Genomic DNA, 22,279 nt, shown 5'->3' with positions numbered 1-22,279 from the left:
TACACGCGTGAATCATTTAAATATACGAACTGCTTCAATTTTTTTTATTACAGAATAGAAATTATAATGTAATCATTATTTATTAGTAATTTTCAGAATAGTGAATAGAAATAGAATAAGAGTCAATAGTATGATTTAATGGGCGTAGCGTTGGAATATTCCAAAGATATTTATTGAGTTGTCTTTTCTTTATTACATCCGCATTTAATTTACGTTTCGATAGAGTATATTTAAATGATCTGGTGTTCCTTGAATGATTAGATTTATGGGTGTAATTTGTACGTTTAATTCGAGTATGTTTACGAACAGTTCGATTTATAAACAGAAATTTACGTACTTTTAATTTTCTGTAATAACTCGTTGTAAATTTTACTGTCCTTTTTTTTCTGGTGTATATTGAACATTTTCTTTTTAATGTAATTCTTGAAAAAAATCTTCTAGTATTAAAAGGTTTTGTAAAACCCCGTCCGATTGGTTTTCTTATTAATAACGAATTTTTAATTTTTTTAATGTTTGTCAGGTTATTTCTTTTCCATCTTAAATTCATTTTTTTGGATTTGTATTTATTAACTATATTAAATTTAAACGGTTTTTTACTACTTTTTAAACGTCTTTTAGTAAGACCAGCAATTCTGGTATACGGTCTTTTAGGTTTTCTTGTTTTGCTATTTTTACAGAGTTTATAAGTTCCTCTATTTGTGCGGTATCTGGTTTTTGCTAATGAATGTTTCTTTCGAGAATTCCATGACAACGAATACCAATACCGTTTTGTAAAAGTTCTTCTAGTCCGTAAAGTTTTCATAGTTCTATTTTTTACTGTAAAAGATCTTTTAGTTTTAGCAAGACGTCCACGTGAACGATGAAATCTGGTCCACTTCCTTTTCGTTACAATGAACCTGTATGTACGCGAATTTCTAGTAAACTTACTTTTGGTAAATGTAGCGGTCCTCGGACGGTATGTACGATCAGTTAGAAACCTTTTTGTAGAAGTCGGCTTACTTCTTTTTCTATTTAATTTTTTCTTCGATATTTTTTTATAAGTTTTTGATCGATAAGTAAAATTAGTTTTTCTGAAATACGTTTTTCTTTTCGAAATTAATTTTCTATTTGTTTTATATTTTCTTGAATGTTTGTGATAATATGTTCTAAAATTGATTTTAAATGTATAATTAGTTTTCCTAGTGTATGCCTTCCTGTTTGTAATTAATTTTATATGCTTTATACATTTTTTTATATTTCTACGATAATTATTCGTTCTTTTCTTTTGTTTATTCTTTCTCTTTTTGGTATGTATCCGATTACTAGAATGAAGCTTAAATTTCTTTTCTATTTTATTCTTATTTATTTTTTTAAAAATTGTCTTCAACAGCTTCTTTTCTTTAAATCTTTTAGTTTTAATAAATTGTTCATTTTCTTTTTCTCTTAATTTATTACAATCTGTTAAAAATAAAATATTTTTTCTAACTTTGTCTGCATCGTTATTTTTTATCAAATTAAATTTCGTAGTATAATGGATATATTTTTTACTGTCTTGAATAATATTATTGTTGTTATATTTTCTTGGAGATTCATCAACTTTTATTTTTTCAATTTTAAATGAATTTATTCCCTACAAAATATAAAATTCTAATTACTTATCATAGATAATACTATTTTATTTATTTATACATTTTGTAAGAGTTTATTACTTTTCCTAAATGAACAAATAAATAAATCAAAAAATATTTAAAAATTCAAGAATGTAAAAAATATCTGCCTTGATGGTTTATTCAATAGTGTTACTTACTGTTAAACCGCTGACTTTTCAGTTGAAGCAATGTAGTTACTCATCAATTCACAACGAAAAGGGGAATTTTACTTGTTACCTTAAAATAAATATTTCAGTCTTGTTCATGACCGAGTCATGTAAAACACTCGTGGTGTTATAATTGGTATCGGTCAAAATTGTTTTCTCTGAAATCATTGATGTTTACTAAACAGCCAATCCTCATAACTGTCAATGTGACGGTGGTACTTGCAGGATGAATACCTAAATTTTATTATGTTTTACATGCTGATATGCAACGATAAATTCAGCTAATTGAAGAAGTCAATGGGAAACCCTTCACTCAACTCAGTTCCTAGTAAGCTGAGCATGAGATGCTTGTTATTCTAGAAAATGATTATGCGTAGGTTGTTTTTTTTTTTGGGAGTGATTAATGATCCTTGACAGGTTGATCACAATTGTTAAAATTACAGTTAACGTACATTACACATTGTTAAATAAATCAATGATGTAAATTTGTTTCCAGTGAAAGTTTACATTTTTAAATTATAGGCATCAAAAATCCCTTTTAGCACTTTCAATCATCAAACATAATTTCTGAAAAACCCTGCTTTAAATCTTAAAGGAATAATGAAGAAATAAAAACAAATTTAATTTAATGTATATTTGATAGTAGTTACAGTAGTCTTATAAAATATTTTAGATTTTTAAAATTTAGCGTAGTATATAGCCTTTAACAAAATTATAAAAATAAATCAAATTACCAAAGGTAATGGCTCGATTACCTAGGCTTGCTATTTAGGCTTGGCTATTTTTCATTAATCTCAGTATTTAACCTGATTACATATACGTGAGCAGAAAGTTACACAAGGTATCCATTAAAAAAAAACAATTTCTGTGGTGAGCGGTAGCGACTTGGCCTTTCATCTGGGGGATCCTGGGTTTGAATCCTGTTCAGGCGTGGCATTTTTTATACGATACAAAATCCCACTAACATATTCCCATGTGCAAACTTCAAACCCTTCTGTGGTGAATTAATTCAATAAGTCAAAAAAATTATATCATGAAATTTTTTTTAGAAAAATTATCCATTTTTTTACTAGCGGTGCCAAATAACTAATTGACAACAAAATCATGCCCACTTATATAAAGAAATGATTGGACTGAATTTAGACAAAAATCAAATTTTTAGATGAAAATCTTCTAATAGTTATACATTTGAATCACGATGAATAATTTAGGCTTTTATGAATAACCTTTTAAAAATTCAAATTTCTAAGCAAAAAAGAGTATTGGTACTAAACTGAGTTTTTACAAAGTTGAAGTTTTTAAAATGATATTTTTTTAGTTTGAAGACAAAATTCTGTCATTTAAAAAGTTCAAGTCTAATAACAAACCACGGGATGATTAATAATATTGAATTTTTTGGCTAAATTATTTCTATTGTGCACTCTAATCCAAACATATTTACAAAGTGGATCTGGATCCTTGTAACAGCCATTATTTTGATATTCCTGCTAAAGATTCAGATTGTAAATTCTTATTGTCAGCAGAAAGAGCTGAAATCAACAGTGGTTTAATTAACTAAATCTTTTATCATTTAATTATTTGACATGTTTGATGCAGTTCTCCATTATTTTCTGTTTACATATAATCTCATAATTTAAAAATATCTATTACATCTTTTATTATTTGTTTTATAAATGCTAAAATTGTTTTCCCATACAGTTTCTACCTTCTTCACTTCCTTCTATTACTAAATTAAAAAACCCTGTTAAAAGTAAATGGTGATTAACTAAAAAAGTAATTAAAAATATCTTAATTTTATTAACAGAAAAGGTGGTAATTTATTATTTACATGACTAGCCAAAAGGCTGTGTAATGTACTTAGAACGTATGCATGTATGTTTGTTCCACCGTAGCAGCTCAACGGCTGAACCAATTTAGATGTATAATTCCACGTTGGAATCCTTACATTACTGGGAATGTCATAGGCTAAAATTGTACATATATATATATATATATATATATATACATATAAGTATGTATATGTAGTAGAGGAGATTTACCGACGTACAAATTTGAATGAATTGTGAACTGTGAACCTCTATCACTGTGCAAGTTGGGTTTAACTGATTTGAATCAATCAAATAAATAATATTAAAAAATAATAGAATTAAATTTACATTAAATAAAACAAAATAATATTAAATAAATTTGTTTAATAATAATGGGTTTTCCATGGGAACTGCATGTGGGGCTAGAGTGGTGAGGTGATGCGAGCACCTTGTGTGAGGCTAGATCAATTACCATCATCAACTGGTAACATACGGGATACCCATGGAGCGCTACTTCGGGAGGTGCAATGGGGTGCTCTTATATTTCTGCAAACAATCGTCTGACTTTCAAAATTCAAATGAGGTATTTGTTAGTAGGTGAATTATTTAGATGTATGACCCTGCGTTGGAATCCTTACATAACTGGGATTGTCATAGGCTATATAAATATATATATATATATATATATATATATATATATGTGTGTGTTTAAATAAATTTTAAAGATCTAAAAAAAAAATACTGTATACAAATACTGTACTGCAAAGTATAGTGTAGTATATAGTATGAGGTAATTATCCTGTATTAAAGAGAAATATTTGCCAGCAATGTTTTTTTTCTTGTTTTAGCAGTCATATTTCTTAATTTTTAATAATTATTTCTTGTTTAAATTTAAAGTAAACCAAAAATACTCGTAAATAAATCAGCTATTTTTTAACGTTTCAATGAAATTCTAAATAAAAAGAAAAATGTGTACTGCATGAATTAATGTAAAATGCTATTAAATAAATCATAACAAATAAAATAAATATATGTGATAATGATTATTGAAATAAATTGGAAAAAAGAAACAAAAAAAAATTATATAAGACAAAATTTACTTGACAGTCTAGTTTTAGACAGTTAAATAGTTTTAAATAATATTCATTTATAAGTATTATTTAATTATCAATATTTTTTATTGTTTCTTCTTTTTTCATTTATCTTTTTATTTACATTTTTCTAATTGACGCATTTTCCTCAGCATCTATCAGATATTGAATTAATTACCAATGGAAATAACCATCTAGTTTCAGATTACAGGAAAATTTTTAGTTGATTGATAATTTTTGAGCGTAACCCTTTTTTTTAATTTTAAATCCCAATAAACCAATTAACTTGTCTGCTCAATAATATTAAAGGTACACAATTATTTTTTAATTAAACTAAATATTATTTTTAGAATCTTTAGAAATTTACATATAATAATAAATAATTATTGTATGAATCTTGATTTATCTTATTTTTTCAATTGATTTATCTTATAATTTTTCATACCACTACAAAAAAAAAGTAGTAAAAAACCTTATTTTCAATTCTGAGGATAATTAATTTACAAAATTCAATCTATCACTGTGTATAACAGTTGACTATTAAGTGGTTTAGAAGTATGGTCTACATTAGAAATAGCAGTCTACTTTTACATTAGGTCTACATCAGAAGTAGCAGTGGTGGTGGTAATAAACATGAAATAGGGTGGTCCCAGAAATAGTCTTCTTTTGATGTTTACAGAAGGGTGATGATGGATAGAATAACAAAATGTTAAAAATTTGATATGTATAGATGTATGAGTGCAATATCAATGATATTTAATGGCATCAGCTGGTCTAATTTGATGACAGATTTCTGTCAAGGATAAAACCTCAACAGAGGTACAGGAAATGCCTGAGACAGTTGGAAAGAATATGGATAAGGCCACGCAGACTTTCATGCTTAGTCTTGAGAATTGTAGATGGAGATGTTGATCGAGTATGAAGGTAATCATTATAGAACTCAACTATGTCAACTGTCACTAATTACAGTATTTAAAATTTAATCTGAAATATTTTACTAGAGTAATAAACAAAATTTAATTACAACATAATTAAAAAATCAATAACATATTTATAGTTTACAAAAATTAACTTTATAAAAGTCATCTGCCTTCAAAAATATAACAAATTATGAAAAACAGTTAATGTTAAAAATAAGTAATCGGGTCGATTAAAAAATTAAGACAACATAGAGAAAGTTAGTGTACAGCTTAACCAGGATTCATAAGGTGCATAAATAAAGTTAAAAAAAAATCATAATAAAGTCGAAAATCCAATAATATTTTATAACAGATTTCCATCCCAAACATACTACCATATAAAAAAAAATTCTACAATTCTTCATTATGTTCTTATTGAAATAAAAATGTTAATAACAGAATAAAAATCATTATACAGATTTTTTTTTGAAAACAGATTTGTTAAAGTACATAAGAAATCAAACAAGGGCTTGTTTATGTTTTATGGGCGTAAAACCACACAATTGCCAGCAGAGTTACTTTTTCAGATTCTATAAATTAATATTTATTCTTGTTTTTTAATCATATTTTTTAAAACAAAATTACATAAGTAAAATGCAATTGAGCCCATGCTGACAAATGGTAAATTCCTACTTGGTTGAGTTTATGAACTGTCAATGATACACTAATAGGCTAAATTTTTTTATAAAAAAATACAAACATTCTATTAATTATGCTTTCATTCTGAATTTATGTATATTATATAGTAATTATATTTTATGATAAATGTAATATTTTTACTCAAATTCAAATTGATCATATAAATAATAAAATGTTAAAATGAGATAATATATAAGACGGTTGAAGTAAATCTAACAATTAACATTAAAACATGAAAAAAATTAATGACATTAAATGAGATAAATTTAAAAAACTAATGACTATAAAATAAAATTTCCTACTGAAAGGTGCATTTACATCTTAAGTAACAAAAAATAATGCCTATAAATAAAAAAATATCCTACTTCTCATATAAACTGTATAGTTTATAAGAGAGGTATTAATATTAAACTGAGAGGTATGAATACACAACATAATGTATGTAATTATGTTATAACTTGTATTTTAAAATTTTTTTAAGGTGACACCATTAACTACTGAGCTACCAGAAATCCTATGAAAGAGGTACCTCTCTTAATATTAATACAGTTTATTCTTTTAATGTATGAAAAAATTAATAATCCATTAAAAGTTCATTTTAACTTTTTTTTAATACTCCAAGGATAATCAGTAAAGAAGCCAAACAATTGCTGCAAATAAAATTCTAAAATTTGATGGGCTAAGCAAATTATTAAGGTATAAAAAAAAGCAACACATTTTTCCATAAGTTTTACTAATTTTAATTTTTCTACAATCATTGATTTCAATTAAACTTATTTAAAAAATATCGCGTAAATGATTACATAATTGAAACTTATAAAAAGAATGAAATATTTTGACTGATGAAACATTTGATAATGAAAAATAAAACTGAGTTAATATGTTCAATCTTTAATTTAAATAGCATATTTGCTATTAAAAGAAGAAAAATTTTAGCTGCTTCAGTTCCAAAATATTTTAAATAAATAAAAATTATATTAGTGTAATCCTTATGTAATAAATATGTTTTATATTTCTTTTTGCAAACAATAAAAATAACGATAAAGAATTCCAGATATATGTATCTTAATTTGTATGCCTACTGTCTACCATAAAGATAGTTTTTGAACTTTGGTATAAGTCCTCGCAAGATATAATATTAACTTTTTGTGATGTCAATATCAATGAGTAAAAAGTCATAAAGCTTGTAAAAAGAATAAACCACTAGGATTGATGAAGGAACTACAGTATATAATCGCTAAAACATACCATCCATATAACAGGCTTGTTATCTGTTCATGACTTTGAATACAAATTTACAGTTGTGTTTTATAAGAAGAATTAAAGATAAAATATAATTCAAATTGGGTCAAAGAGTTAAATAGTTGATTATTTATAATTCACATGAGTGAACTAATAACTAGAAATGTTAATTTTTTATTTTTAAAAATTCATGCTTTATTTCCAATGAATAAGTTTGGAAAGATAAGTATTGCTGTCAGTCTTTATTGGGATGTACATATACATGTTTTAGAAGAAGGAAAGATTATTTTCTTATATTATTTGTTTAGTTAAATTAACTTAAATTGGCAACAAAGCATAACTTTTCACCTCAACCCTTCCTACAGCTTAAATTAAACACTAAAATCAGAATTATTTCATTTATACTGATAAATGTTCATTTATAATTTTTTTTTATTGGCAACTTACAATAGCATTAAAGTGATTAGTTGAAATTTTGATATGTAATCTTTTTAAAATTAATCAAGTTAAGTACAAGATATTTCATTTTATTAAACATGATGAAATATAAAACTTTAAGATTATTAAACAGTAAATGATTCATATTCAAATTAATTGATTTTTCTTTCAAAGACATTTTTAAAATAAAAATCACACTTTTTTTACTGGCACATCTTAAAACGGTACGAAAGGCACATAAGTACTTAAGCAAATAATAAATTCATTTATTGTTTCTTTATTTAATATGTTGTTTTAATCAAATGTAATATATTTACAAATTTTTCATTTTGTGCAAGTGTGTTGGGATCTGGTTTTTATATGAAAAATTTGCTTGTTGAAGTCGATGCCTTTATAAGTATAAGATGAGTTTTATGAGATTATATACAAATGTGATTGATGTTGTAAGTAGTGCCTGTATGTACTTCTTATATCTCTGAGTAACTCTGCATTTGGTTTGTTTGATGTTGAGCATATTTTAAGTAAAACTTTAAGGGAAATTTAGAGTTTTGGTACTGTTGTTTAGTAGTTTTTGAACAAAAGTTCTACAAGTATGGTTATGAGAGTTTGTTTTATATTCATGTTGTTTATACTAGTATGCACAGGAGTTATCTTTACAAAATAATAAATAATGATAAAGCTTTACAATTATTAAATTTTAAAGAACATTCTTTTTCAATTCACAGAACTTATTTTCTAAAGCCTTTTTGAAAATTCACAAATACACTAAACCTGATATGACTTAAACTTTTTAGATGATTTTTTTATTTTAAATAGATAAATGCATTGTACACTGAATACATAACATAATGTATGTAATTGTATTATAACTTGTATTTTATACTTTTTTTAAGATGACACCATTAACTACTGAACTACCAGAAATCTTATAAAAGAGGTACTAAAGAGTTTCTATAGGCCTTTGGAAGAAAATTTCTATTCTCTGATTTATCAAATATAATCCAGCTCACATTATATTAGTTAACAGTAGAAATATTATACAAACATTTTAGCTCAAAAATGAAATCAGCAGTAGTACTGCTGATAAGGAAAAATTTAGACTGGTGTTTTACAGGATAATTTAAATTTAAATTTTACTGATAAAAAAGACAATTGTTTACTTACATCATTCTGTAGATCTTTTGTAAAATATTTACTCAGTTTTGTTTTTTTGTTATTATTACTATTACTTCCTACAACTGTTTGTAATAATTTTACAATAATTATATATAACTGAATATTAAATAATAATTTCATTATAGTAACTCAATTCATTTTTAAATATTTTATATAATTTATGTTCACATATTCATCATTTGCTAAATTAAAATTCTGAAATAAAAAATGTTTCATTAACTTATTAATCAAAATTCCATATTCTTAAAATGTTAAAATCCAATTAAGAAATAAAGTGACAACATGAATAGAAAAGGAGTGTATTTCTGATATACCGATTATGATGTAAGTACGTTAATCCATATTTTGTTACACTCTGATGCACTGGTCATAAAATGATTTCTTAGGTTTATAGATGCTTCTAAATCATAAATATGATATTTGACCCTCAGGTATATTTATTTTTCAATTTATAATATGTTGTAAAAACACAATTTCAACAGGAAAGTGGGTCTAAATTAACACAAAATGATTTAGCTCAATATATTTTTACAAATCTAAATAAAAACTAAACAGAACAGAAATTAGGATAGAATATAAATGAAATGTTTATGTTTTATTTCAGTATACAATGAATATATCAAGTTTATTTTTTATGGTAATCAATAAAACATTTAGGGTGAAATTCACAACTTCACACTTATTAAACAAAAATACCATTATACTTTTACATTGTTGGCAGTGGATTCTTCTATTATTTACTTTTTTCAGGAAGATGCTTGTCAACTGAGTGTCACTGAGTTGTTGAAAACACTGTTGCTCATCCAAGTCTCTGGATTTGCAGAATAGTAATTTCTTCTGTGTTATTTGCCTTTGATGAAAATAATGTGATAACTACAAGTCGTCAAAATTTGAGTCACTTGACTTGTTCCTAGTGGGCATATTGATAAAGTTTCCACAGATTTACTAAATCTATCAAGAAAGTTTAAAAACAAAGGCCACAACCATTTTTCCTTTCATTTTATTTGATAGTTACTGACACCATTGTCCAGTGAATCAACCCCACCCAAATAGTGATTATATTGCCTGCTGGATTGAAATTTTCATTCATTTCACCTTAGAATACCTTTACCATTATTCAGAGATTCAGTGGACTAAAGATTTGTAATTAGAGTAACAGCAGAATTGTCTTTTCATTCTGTAATACAGATTTAACTGGTGGTATCAGATTGATAATTGTACATCCCACAAGATTCCTAACACAGAGAACAAGAATTTTCCAAAGGGGTTTTGAATTCTATTTTCATTAACTGTTCCGGTAGTGAAAAAGCCTTCCTTCTTTAGTAAACTTAACAATCTGTATGAACTAAAAATCTACAAAAATAAATGCTGTGCTTTTCAGGACTGTCTACAATGCACAATAAATTTTGAACAGTTGAAGCACCTAATTCAAGACTAGAATCTACTTCTGCTTCTTTTCCTTGATAAATAGAAAAGTTGAAAAGGTATCCTTGTGATGAACATAAACATCACACCTTGTAGCCAAAGTGCACAGGTTTTCCTTTTGTTAACGTTCTACAAGAATGGCAACCTAAGTGTGTTCATCAATTGAAATGTGGCGAAAAAAAACACTGCATTTGCCAAAATTTTTATTCAATGTAAAATGTTTATTTCAATGTGAATATCAATGTAAGGCTGCACTGCATTTATGTGATGAATAAACATATCAATAACAACAACGAATCATTCTGAATATTCATTGCTGCTGAAGTTGCAAAAACGCAACATTAATGTTTTTGTCAAGATATAGTCATAATAAATAATTGATAAGATAAGTTTACATAAAAAACTATCACTATTTTTGAATACTTAATAATCAGTTAAAATAATATTGTACATCAGAGTTTATTTTTATATAAATTATTATTTATAGGTCAACTCAGAAGCAAAAAATTATTAAATTTAGTGAAAAATAACATAAAATACTTATGGACATAAAGGTTTTTGCTATTATTTAATAATATGTAAAATTGTTATTAAAACAGACTACTTAAAAACAGTAAACAAATATTTCATGTAATAATAATGCAAAACAAATTGCATTGTGTTATCGCAACTTCAGCTGCATATGGATTAAAGTTTTTGTCTGTACATAAAAAAAAATCACAAATTATATACGCAGCCGCATAACACCAATTCTTCTAGTGGGAGGAATTTGAAACATTTGTGAGGCAGGGTTTATTATCTTTTCTAATCCCTCTCGAAATCATTTTTCCTTTCTCACCAACCTTTCCTCAACTTTGATTTCAATTCGATAGCGTTCTAAGGATTATATTTATGACACTCTTAAACTATAAATAAAAAAGTTTTAAATAATTTATCCTAAGGATGTCGAATCTACAGAGTTACTGTGTTTGTATTTGAATTGGTTTGATGGAAGTGACTCAGCCTACATAAATATTTGGGGACAGTTTTTAACACAGTGAATTATATAAAAAGCTCCATCTAAAGCTGAGGTGAGTTGTTTTGAGTAAATCAACTCAAAACAACTCTTACTTTATCTTTACTACTTTCTTTCTTACTTTATCTTTAAACAACAAATTTTTCTTAAGGATCAGTATATACAGAACATTGACAATTTGGAAATCACCTTATATTCCATTTGTTATCTTCTCCATACTTTAACAGTCCCAATTCCTTTTAGAGGTAATTTTGTTAACACATTTAACAAATTTTGTGAACGCATTTTGTTATCTTTACAGAGAATTCATTATGTCCTGAATGTTTTATTTTAATCAGATAACTGAAAAAACAGTTATGCACATTAGTATAGATCAGATTGATAACCTTATATATTTTAATCTGTTAAAAATAATTGTTTCTTCTAAGTTTTAAATCAATCTAAATAGAACTTGTTTAGTTGTCTTTAGCTACTTGTTTTATAAATTTTCTAATTTCACAAGTAAAATTATAGGCAATTAAGTTGCACAAATCACTTATTAAATATATTATATATACTATTATATATATTACTTAATATATTATTAAGTATATTTCACTTATAAAATATATTAATGGAGCATTAAAAATATTGATGCAATAGGTATTACTTTTCAAATTTGCAATTTTTAATTTAGATTTTCAATCTATAGATACTGCATAATTTTTATTTTTGTACCACACCATGTGAATTAGTAGGGAATACAGAATGATGAAAAGTTGAACTTAATAATTGTAAAACTATTACTTCCTTACTTAATACTACATAATTACAACTTTTTATTATTGGAGGTGGGAAAGGAATTCTTTAATGGCAATTCATCATTACCAAACGCAGGTATTATTCTTAGAGAAAGAAATATTTGAGTTTGTTGATTTGTAAATTCACTTTACATGGTCATTCAAAGAGAGGTATTAACCATTGCAAATGTGGTTCCCAACCCGAAGCCCTAAAGGCTTTGCATACACTTCCCAGATGCTCCACGGCTACTCCAGTAAAAACTAGAAATTGCATTTTGAACAGAAATTTGCTAAGATAAATTACACAGTTCTGCTAACAAATGATAGTTATCGTATTATTGTAGGACTTAATGGTAAATTTCTAGGTTTTTAAAAATATAAGTTAATTGCAAGGACATTACACAATTGTTTAGATATGTCTTTACATTCCCTTACTGCCTATCCCTCTTCCTCCCCCTCTCACACATAATTCTACTCCATAACACAATTAATAAAACAAAGAGAAGGCGTAAGGGGCTTTGCTATAGATATTGATTCTAAAAAGAGTTCCACAAATTAAAAAGGTAGGGAACCGCTGCATTAGGACTAATAACTTCAACTGTCACGACATTACTTTCTAGTTTGCTACATTGATTTGTATGCTTATACATTTAGATTTATTTTCATTTAATATTAAATTACACTGAATGAAAGCTGAACAACTGAATACATAACAACTACCTGTAATATGTACATTTATTTCATTACAGCAGGATTGCATTGGTTTTATATCTGTGTAAGATTTTAGTAACTGATTGTAGCTAATTAAAATGTTTTAAAAATAAAGTTGGATCTAGTACTGAATTTTGTGATATTCCTCCTAATATTTTGAGTGTGTAAAATCCAAATTCTTAGCACAAATAAAATATCTTTATCATGTTTTGTAATCGATTCCATTCTACCAGTGATTTTAATAACTAAGTATAAGTTTTCTTAAATTTTTAAGTAGATTTTAAAGTTTGATTATAGTCACATCGTATTTAGATGTAAATGATTTAATTTATCTTTATAAACATTAATTTTAAATATATAATAACTAAAATAATAATTTAAAAATAAAAGTATACCTCAAAAATCCTTGAATCATCAAAAATTCAAATTGACATTTAAAGTTTATTAAAAAAATATTAGAATATGCAATAAATATTAACTGAAATAAATTTAAAAAAAATTAACATTTCTTTTAATAAAAATGACAAAACTCATAAACAGCTAAATTTAATTAATTATCACAAAAAATAATAGAAACCTCTGAAGTAATAATGTAAAAAAAATAATAAGAATACCAATAGTTTGATATTATGATAACATTTGTTGAAAATATGTGTGTTGTGTATTTATAATGTCGTTTTAATTAGGGTCACCCTATCTGATTTTTTATTGACTATAAAAATTTTATATAACGAATAATATGTATTGATATTAAGAATAAAACTGTAATGTAGTTTTAAAAATCTGTAAAATCATTTTTTCTTTATGAAAAAATTAGTAAAATATTATGAATATTTATCCATTTGTATACATTAATGAAATTATATGTAAATTGTTTATTAGTGAAGTAATTCAATATTTTAAAACATCTAATATTTCTTAAGAAGTAAAATGAAATGACATTTTTAAAAGTTCAACTGAAAGCCATTGTTATTTTTATCATATTAAATAAAACTGTTGCAAAATCAACAGATTTACAGTTCTCAAAGGAATTAATTAATGTAAGTACCTAAATTTGAGATATTTCATGAATTTATTAATCTATTTTTTAAAAATAAACAAATGATCACTATGGAAAAGAAAAGAAACATTTGAATGATATAAATTCCAGACACACTTGTTAAATGAAAGTAACAATCAGTTGATTGTTACTTTGATCATTGCATGATCCTTTGGTTAATGTCAAACCATAAGTACACCAAATGGAAAATGGCGTGTACCTTTCAGCCATCCTCTTAAATTAAGAGAACAATTAGTGCATACTATATGAGGAGCCCACGTCATATCCTCAACACCAATTTTACAGTGAAAGTACAAATGAGATGCTTTTTTTTTAATTAAAAGTGTAAAGCTTTTGCTATTTGATTTTACACTAAACTCACCACATACATAACAAAGGGCATCCACATAATTTACACATTTCAAGACTTTATGACACTGCACTGTTAACAAACTTAAGGCAGCAATAACACTGAACAAAATTCATTCCTAAATCCAGTGCTTAACATAAGCAACACAGCTGTGTTTTCAGCTACATGTTTTGACCTGCACAGACATGATTAATCTTGTCTAGGAATTGTCTCCAATTTTGTTGTAACATGTTCACACAAAACTAAATTCGTTTTTGTTTATCACCTTATAGCTTGTATAAGCTATCAGCTTATCATCAGGAATATACGTTTTCATTTGTAGAGTTTAAATGACAGTTGATGAGGCAATACCCTCCATACTGTACAATTTTTTTTTCCTGTTTAGCCTCCGGTAACTACCGTTTAGATAATTCTTCAGAGGATGATATGTATGAGTGTAGTCTTGTACATTCTCAGTTCGACCATTCCATACTGTACCCTAGGAATATTCAGTTCTAATCTGGCGCGTCCCGTTGATTTACATGGAATACGAAAGAATGTCAGCCGCTTCAGAAACTGAAGATCTACCCTGACTTGATACACAACCGGTTTTAATGAAACGATTGTACCATCCAATAACAGACTGTCTTTGAAGTAATTGTTTATGATATTTAGTTATGAATTGTCTCCGAACGGAAGTAGCCGATTTGGATTCATGAAGCCATAAAAAACAATGCACGCACTTTACACCGGTATAAGACTCCATGATTACTGTGGAATTACTAATTCACGCGTGCCACCTAGTGAGAACATCGTGAACTAACAGTATTAGGCGAAAATGAAACTTAAAAGATATACTGTATTTAGTAATGCATCAAACCCACCGGGTTGGTTAACGCGTCTTCCCAAATCAGCTGATTTGGAAGTCGAAAGTTACAGCGTTCAAGTCCTACTTAAAGCCAGTTATTTTTACTCGGATTTGAATACTAGATCGTGGATACCGGTGTTCTTTGGTGGTTGGGTTTCAATTAACCACCACATCTCAGGAATGGTCGAACTGAGAATGTACAAGACTAAACTTCATTTACAAGTTATTTACTTTTTTCATTATTAAAAGTTACTTTTGTAACTAACTTAGAAGTACTATGTATAACATTTGGGAGTTTCATATTTGAAAATGCGTCTTCTTTATTATTTTATCACGTTTAAATAATACTTAAAAATGCAGTAAGTAACTGTATCTAGGAAAGTAAAGAAATAATACAATTTCCCTTTCTAATCCCAAGAAGACAATTCAAATGATTTTCTTTACTTTCAAGATAGCTAAACGAAATACCAAAGTAAAATTCAATTTATCTAAATTTCATTTCTGGGCACCTTTTAGCTACGTCTTGCAGAACGTGATTTGGTAAGCGGATCAAAATATTACTGTACGAAAAATTTATAAAAGCCAACTTCTTAAGCCAAAGTGCTACGCAATAATGAAGTATTTTGAAAACTCACGCCAATAATCTTTCTTAAAGTTCAATAAAAACAGTGATAGTCATTCACACAGGCCTATAAATTCCACAGTTAAACGAAAGATAGTGGTTTACATACAAACAGCAGATATACACAATACACAGTATTCCTACGGGCACTTATTTTTACGCATTGTCCGAAAAAGATCTTTCATAAATACTCCAAAAACACGTCGCAAGAAAATCGTTTGATGTATATATCTTTTGTTTTACTTCCTTTTCAAATGAAATATATTAACTTAAATTTTTTAATTTCTTTTAAATGTTTTTTCTCTACATTTTTAAGTCAAAAAGGAAATTATTTTCCATATTTTTATCATTTTTGTATGTTCAGTGTTATTTTAAATAAAAGTAACAAAATGTTTGACAGAAGTAAAACCGATTTAAAAAAAAACCACTGAAATGCTATCAATAATGCTTTTTCAATTCGCCTTTAAATGTTGACTTTTGAAGTTACCTTTGAGCTGACTTTTGAAGTTATCGTTGTTAAGTTAAGATTAATAAGTTATTTATAATTATGTTTAACTTAACAACAATCTCAAAAATTTAATTCCAAACAGTTTAATTTCTTTTGTGTCGGTTTTTATAAAATATTATTTAAAATTTAATTGATAATCATACCTCATAGAATAAAAAAAAATATCCCTTTCGTTACGCCTCAAGGCGGAGATAGATTTTTACCGGTGCTAAATAGGGAATAAAAAAGATTTCCACCTTAAAATTAAGAAAAGCTTCAAATTTACTAAATACGACAATGATTGTATGTGAAAAAAAGTTTCACATCTTTAGCATACGACAAACCCATCTTGCAATTCCAGCAAAACTGGGCCAATGTTTGGTGATATCAAAAAACTCTACTTACATAAGTTTTAGGCCTTATCCAAATAATTGTAGGAACTTTAAACGAATTCAATATTTTAGTTAATAAAATATTTTGTTTTTTTCAAAAACGCCACCCCATTTCCACCATGGTCCGATTTTGGCCGTTAACGAACTCGACTGAGATTTTGGGTCGAATTATTTAGGAGGCAATTTGAAAGTTATTGGCGTAAATTTACAGCAGTTATTGTGTCCACAAGAAAGTGAAATATGTATATATATATAAACTTCTGAGCTAATGGTGACTTTGGGGTCTGGTGAATGTGAAACACGAAGATATGTTGAAATTTTCCAGAAGTCGAATCACAGCACCTATTACAATAGGAAGCTTTCTTATGAAATCTACCTAATATACAGCTATTTAATTTTCTTTTTTGTTTCTGTTTTAGGACCAAAGATTAAAAAATCAAAAAAATTATGGAGATAATGAACTTTACGAAAAAACAGAAGAATGTACCACTAAAAACAAATGTTTTATTACAGGATTATTTAATTTCGTAAAGAAAACTCTTTTCATTTTACATAAATTTATATTTTACGGAATTGATAAAAGAGATATACTTAGTTCAGAAGACAAATCTAAAGATTACAGATATGATTCTGGAAACACTAATAATACAAATAAACAACTAGGAAGAAGATCCACATGGTCAAATGTTAGAAGAAAAAATTATTCAGAACGAATGATAAAACGTAGAGAAAGAGTAAAAAGAGAACTAAGTGATGATAAATTTAAAGCAACAGATGAAGAAGCATTATTAGAGGAAATATGGGAAAAAGAAAAAAAGAAAAGCAAAATACGGGAGGAATTTTTAAAAAAAGGTCTACAGCCACCAGAATCATCAGAATCTGAAGAGGAATCTTCATCCCAAACAGAAGCCTCTGAAAAAGAAGAATCATTTCATAGGAGTGATTGGACTGAGAGTCTACCAAGAATATCAAAATATGAATTCAACACAAAAGAAAGAGGGGATCCTAATACAGATGATCGATGGTGGACAGAATTAGATAGATCTAAAATACGAAGACAATCGAATATATTAAAAGTACCATCTATGTAATAAAGGCAAAATTTAAACAGAAGATAGATTCCTGGTTAAGACTAAATTGATTGACTGATTTTAAATAATAATTAAAATTTTCATTGTTAATTCTATATTTATTTTTAAGAAGAATTTTTAAAACATTTTACTGATGTGAACAAAGAAAATTTTATTCTAGCATATCTATAATTTTATTATAGCATTCTCTTGTGAAAGAATTTCTCAACCTGTAGTAAAAACTATAAACTCAATCATACCTTTAGAAAGTACAATGGCTTAGACTAACCTTTACTAAGATGTGGATGACAAATTTTTGTCTAAATCATGTAGCGTTTAACACCAGACTGATGTTACATGAAACAGAATTTTTAGTTTTTCTCACCGTTTTGAAAGCAAGGTGGCTGTGATATAAATTCCAGCCTAGATTTGTCAATAATGACAGACTCTTCAACTCTACCTCAATTCTGTTCATAAATATATAAAAACAATTCAATAATATTTAAATAAACTAATCAGTTATAACAATGATTCATAGAAAAGAAATTCAATAACATGGTCTTATGTTTAAGCATCTTCTGTTGAACGAACTATGGGGTGCAGAAGGACTAATTTAGATTGATTAGTGATGTAATATGTGAAAATTAAACTCTGTTGTTTTAGAAAAATTTTATTTTTGCTCAGTAGAATAAATTTCTTTATGAAAGCATCACCCAATCAATAAGTAAAAAAATAAAATCAACAGAACAAGTGAATAAGGTATAATGTTTCATTTGCTTTGATGCTTTAATTTTACCAGCTGTCTACCTGGCTTGCGTTTTACCTCTATCTCAAGTATTGCTATGAATTCATAGAACTTCTTGTTAAACTGGGCTGAGAAAAATATAACACACTGTAATTAAAACAGATTAGGAATATTTTATTTATGCATGATGTGTTTAGTCAACTGGTCAAGTTGTTTTTGAATTTTGAAATAACTCTCCCCAATTTTTTGGCCCACGGGTTTGATTCAGACATCAGGGTTTTGATTTTCACATTTTTTAAACTTTGAATAACTCTAAACAGTAGAACTATTGTCAATGGTCCCATATTATCTAATTGAATATTGCAGAAATTGGCAGTTTTTAACTATCAGCTTGCTATGGCTGTGACAACTGAGGTATTTTCATTCCAACTTCTATCACCAGTTTGTTACTCAATTTGCTGAGCTGTGTAAATTAACTGTATGGTTTAACTTGTAAGAATTTAATCTTGTTAGAAAATCTATTTAACCAGTTTGCAGTTTTATTGTTGAAGAGAAGGATCCGTTTATACTTATTTTTTTTTAGCAAATAAAAAGTTCTCCAAAGAATTAATAATGAAGAATATTGAAACCAAAATAATACTTGTGTGGCAAAAAGCAAATTTTCTAACACTTTTGATAACATTTTCATCTGAAAGTGAAAAAATTTAATATTGGTTAACTTTTTAATTATTTTTTTGGCATGATGAAAGATAATAAATTAATGAACAAAATAAAATCGCTAATTTAAAAAAAAAAAAAATTAGTCCCTCTATCATGGCCAGCAATTTTCACTCATTTCAATGAAGCACAGTAATAGTTTCTAGAATTAGATGGCATTTGAAATCACGTCAACTAGTAGAAAGATGCATAGCCCAAAAGAATGATGTTTATAGTGAAATACAAGTATTATGTTAACAAATACTATGATAACTATGCTACAAAATACCTTTTTAGAAAAATATTAAAAAACAAATAAAATTAAAATTTGGAACATAAATTTACTATGATTAACAGCAAACCAGCATAAGCTCAAAATTTAATTGCAATATGATTAATTTGTTCATGGCTTATAAACTAAAAATTAATCTTTTGATCAGAATGCCAAAACCATTTTTTTTTTTTTTACTTATCGGTAAAAATATTACTTTTTAACCATTAAAAGGTAATTCTACTATTCATTGAAACACAGTGTTTAAAGCCATATATGAGATATTTAGCCTTAGACTGAAGGTTGTGAAATAAATAAATTTAAAATAACTATCAAACAAGAGAAATTTTATGAACTTAAAATATTAAACTAGATTTAAACAGAATAATAATGAGATCCATGTAAACACATTTATAAAGAGAAGGAGTTCAAAAGAAATCTTGAATAACTATGTATATTTTTTAATTTGATTAAATATTTTACTACAGGGAAGAAATCCAAATTCTGTTACATCCTTTTTGAGTTTTAAAAAAAAATAATAATTTTTTTTAATTTTAAATTTCATATGTAGTCTTTTTTGATACACAAAAACTGTCACAAAAGAAAATCAGAAATATACAGTTGAGATTGAATGAGTAACAAGATGCAATAAACATGACAAAAAATAATTTTTTACAAAAAGTTTAACAATGGGTTCATTGATCTATGTTTTATGTTTTCATACAAAAAACAAAAAGGTTGACGTTAAAAATCTAAATATGCTATTTGTACCCAAAAATGACTTCATCTATCATTTTTACATTTACAGATATTTGAACTTTATGAAGCATTTTATATGTAAACAAATTAAATAATGCTGGCATAACAAATAAACAAAGTTCAAAATATAGCAGACAGCATATTGCTGTGCACAAAGGCTGAAGGCTGGCTTACTGTGCTGTTAACTATCCTGAACAACTGTGACAATGCACTATTTACTATGTTAGAATATGAAGTTATACAAGACGTTTTTGTAAAGGAATGACAATCTAACTGTTTCACCCATCCTATCAGTCTATCTCTCTCGCACGTAATGTTTACAGCTTTAAGCCACCCGCTATAGTTTTTTATCATATCACTTTTTTGTATGTGTTCAAATGAATAAAAGAAAAAAAAAATCAGTTGAAACAGCAGTAGTCTTAAAATTTTGAAAATGAAAACAAGCTGTTGAAATGTTTGTATTGAATTAAACAGATACTATGATATAAATCAGGTGAAGTTTATTAAAAAAAATAATAAAAGTAGTACAAGTTTTTAGAAAAAAACAATAAATGCGTTAGCAGACATTCCTTACACTATTTGTACACAACAATGAAGTAATGTCAGTACTACCAGTATAATATTTACAGTTCCTTCAGATCTGTCAGATTTAAAAAAAATATAGTAACACATGCTCAATGTTCAAGAAGTCTAAAGAACTAGAAGGTTCTATTTCAAGCACATTGGAACAAACTGGAATTACTGCCTGTACAAAGAAAAAAAACTGGCAAACTTATCAGATGTTGAGAAGTTATTATTTCTTAAAAATGATCAAAGTTGAGAACTGTTTCAGTCAAGACTGGTTTTAGGGGAAAGTAGTTTTATTTGTACAAGCTATAATTAAATTAGGTGAACAACTTCCACTTTAAGTCAAGTTGGAATCATTGTATTATCAGAGACTCTTGAAAATATTCAACCCTTGAAATAATTTAAAATTAATATGGTTAAATTACTGAGTGTTTTGCCCGTAGTTACTAGTGAATAATTCCTTATATCATTATTACATATTGAAGAAATAGCATAAATTCAGGAAAATTCTTTCATTAAAGAAAACACTCAAACTACAAATCAAGTAGATGAACCTATGAATAGATATGGTATAATTTCCTAAAACATTAGAATTTTAAGAGGCTTTTTTCATCAAGTCAGGTTTGATGATAATTTTCAAGGTAGACAATGTACAGGAACAGCAGCAGCGGCTTATGTAACATTTTCTTTTCTTATTCCTAACATCTGGAACATAAGTTATATTGATTTTACTGCTCATTACAGGAGACATATATTGTAAAGAATATATTGATGCTAGGGCCAATGTAAACAAACAAATAAAACCAAATGTTGAGTATCTCACCGTGACAGAAACATTACCAAACATATTGTATAACAATAGAAAAGCAGACATCAATGTCGTATATGAATCTATCATAAATGGCAATATTATCAGTGACGAGTTTTATTAAGTTGATAAATTTAGAAAACGCTTGAATTATTTCTTTTCACAGAACATGAGTAAGGAATACTTACTGCAAGTTTGACTCAGTGGCTCTTCATTTTAAGAAAGTTTTAAGTTTCACCCAGTGCTTTTTATAATGTTTCAGTAAAATTTAGTAATTAATGTGATATCATTTTGGGATCATCCAGTATTATAAAAAAAATATCCAAATCGGTACACTTTGTAAAAAGTTATGATTGGACAAACTAACAAATGTATATATATTGAATTGAGAACTTCTTCCTTTTTGAAGTCAGTTAAAGTTTCTAATTTATGTAAAATATCAGACAATGAAAAATTATAACAGCCATATAATAAGAGTTATGACATAATCTTCTACTTGCAATCACTCTATGAACAGCTCCTTTGTGA

General features: G+C 26.9%; 2 protein-coding genes across 3 annotated transcripts; one reads left to right on the top strand and one right to left on the bottom strand.

The window, feature by feature from the left end:
- LOC142329837 (uncharacterized) lies at positions 1–13,999 on the bottom strand. 2 transcript variants are annotated; one of them, XM_075374697.1, is made up of 3 exons: positions 11,778–13,999; positions 9,137–9,343; positions 1–1,609 (listed from the first exon to the last, which is right to left on the bottom strand). In XM_075374697.1, the coding sequence occupies exons 2-3, from the start codon at positions 9,266–9,268 to the stop codon at positions 83–85; spliced, it is 1,659 nt and encodes a 552-aa protein (XP_075230812.1). In that variant the 5' UTR covers positions 9,269–9,343; positions 11,778–13,999; the 3' UTR covers positions 1–82. The 2 variants fall into 2 exon arrangements, with proteins under 2 accessions (XP_075230812.1, XP_075230811.1); XM_075374696.1 differs by having other exon boundaries at positions 9,137–13,999.
- LOC142329838 (uncharacterized) lies at positions 13,802–18,088 on the top strand. The gene is made up of 2 exons (XM_075374698.1): positions 13,802–14,118; positions 17,255–18,088. The coding sequence occupies exons 1-2, from the start codon at positions 14,014–14,016 to the stop codon at positions 17,924–17,926; spliced, it is 777 nt and encodes a 258-aa protein (XP_075230813.1). The 5' UTR covers positions 13,802–14,013; the 3' UTR covers positions 17,927–18,088.
- Positions 18,089–22,279: the final 4,191 nt, after the last annotated feature.

This window comes from Lycorma delicatula, chromosome 9 (assembly GCF_047948215.1).
Source record: "Lycorma delicatula isolate Av1 chromosome 9, ASM4794821v1, whole genome shotgun sequence".
Lineage (NCBI taxonomy): Eukaryota > Metazoa > Arthropoda > Insecta > Hemiptera > Fulgoridae > Lycorma > Lycorma delicatula.
Note: the sequence above shows the minus strand (reverse complement) of the source record. Positions and strands in the feature narration are given on the sequence as shown.

What these genes read in the sequence shown, in the direction of transcription:
- LOC142329837 (XM_075374696.1), bottom strand. Translation starts at nt 9,268, where the DNA reads ATGAAATTATTATTTAATATTCAGTTATATATAATTATTGTAAAATTA. An exon ending in CAAAAGATCTACAGAATGAT is followed by an intron (nt 1,610 to 9,136) that starts GTAAGTAAACAA and finishes TATATTTTGTAG; the next exon opens with GGAATAAATTCATTTAAAAT.
- LOC142329838 (XM_075374698.1), top strand. Translation starts at nt 14,014, where the DNA reads ATGACATTTTTAAAAGTTCAACTGAAAGCCATTGTTATTTTTATCATA. An exon ending in TCTCAAAGGAATTAATTAAT is followed by an intron (nt 14,119 to 17,254) that starts GTAAGTACCTAA and finishes TTTCTGTTTTAG; the next exon opens with GACCAAAGATTAAAAAATCA.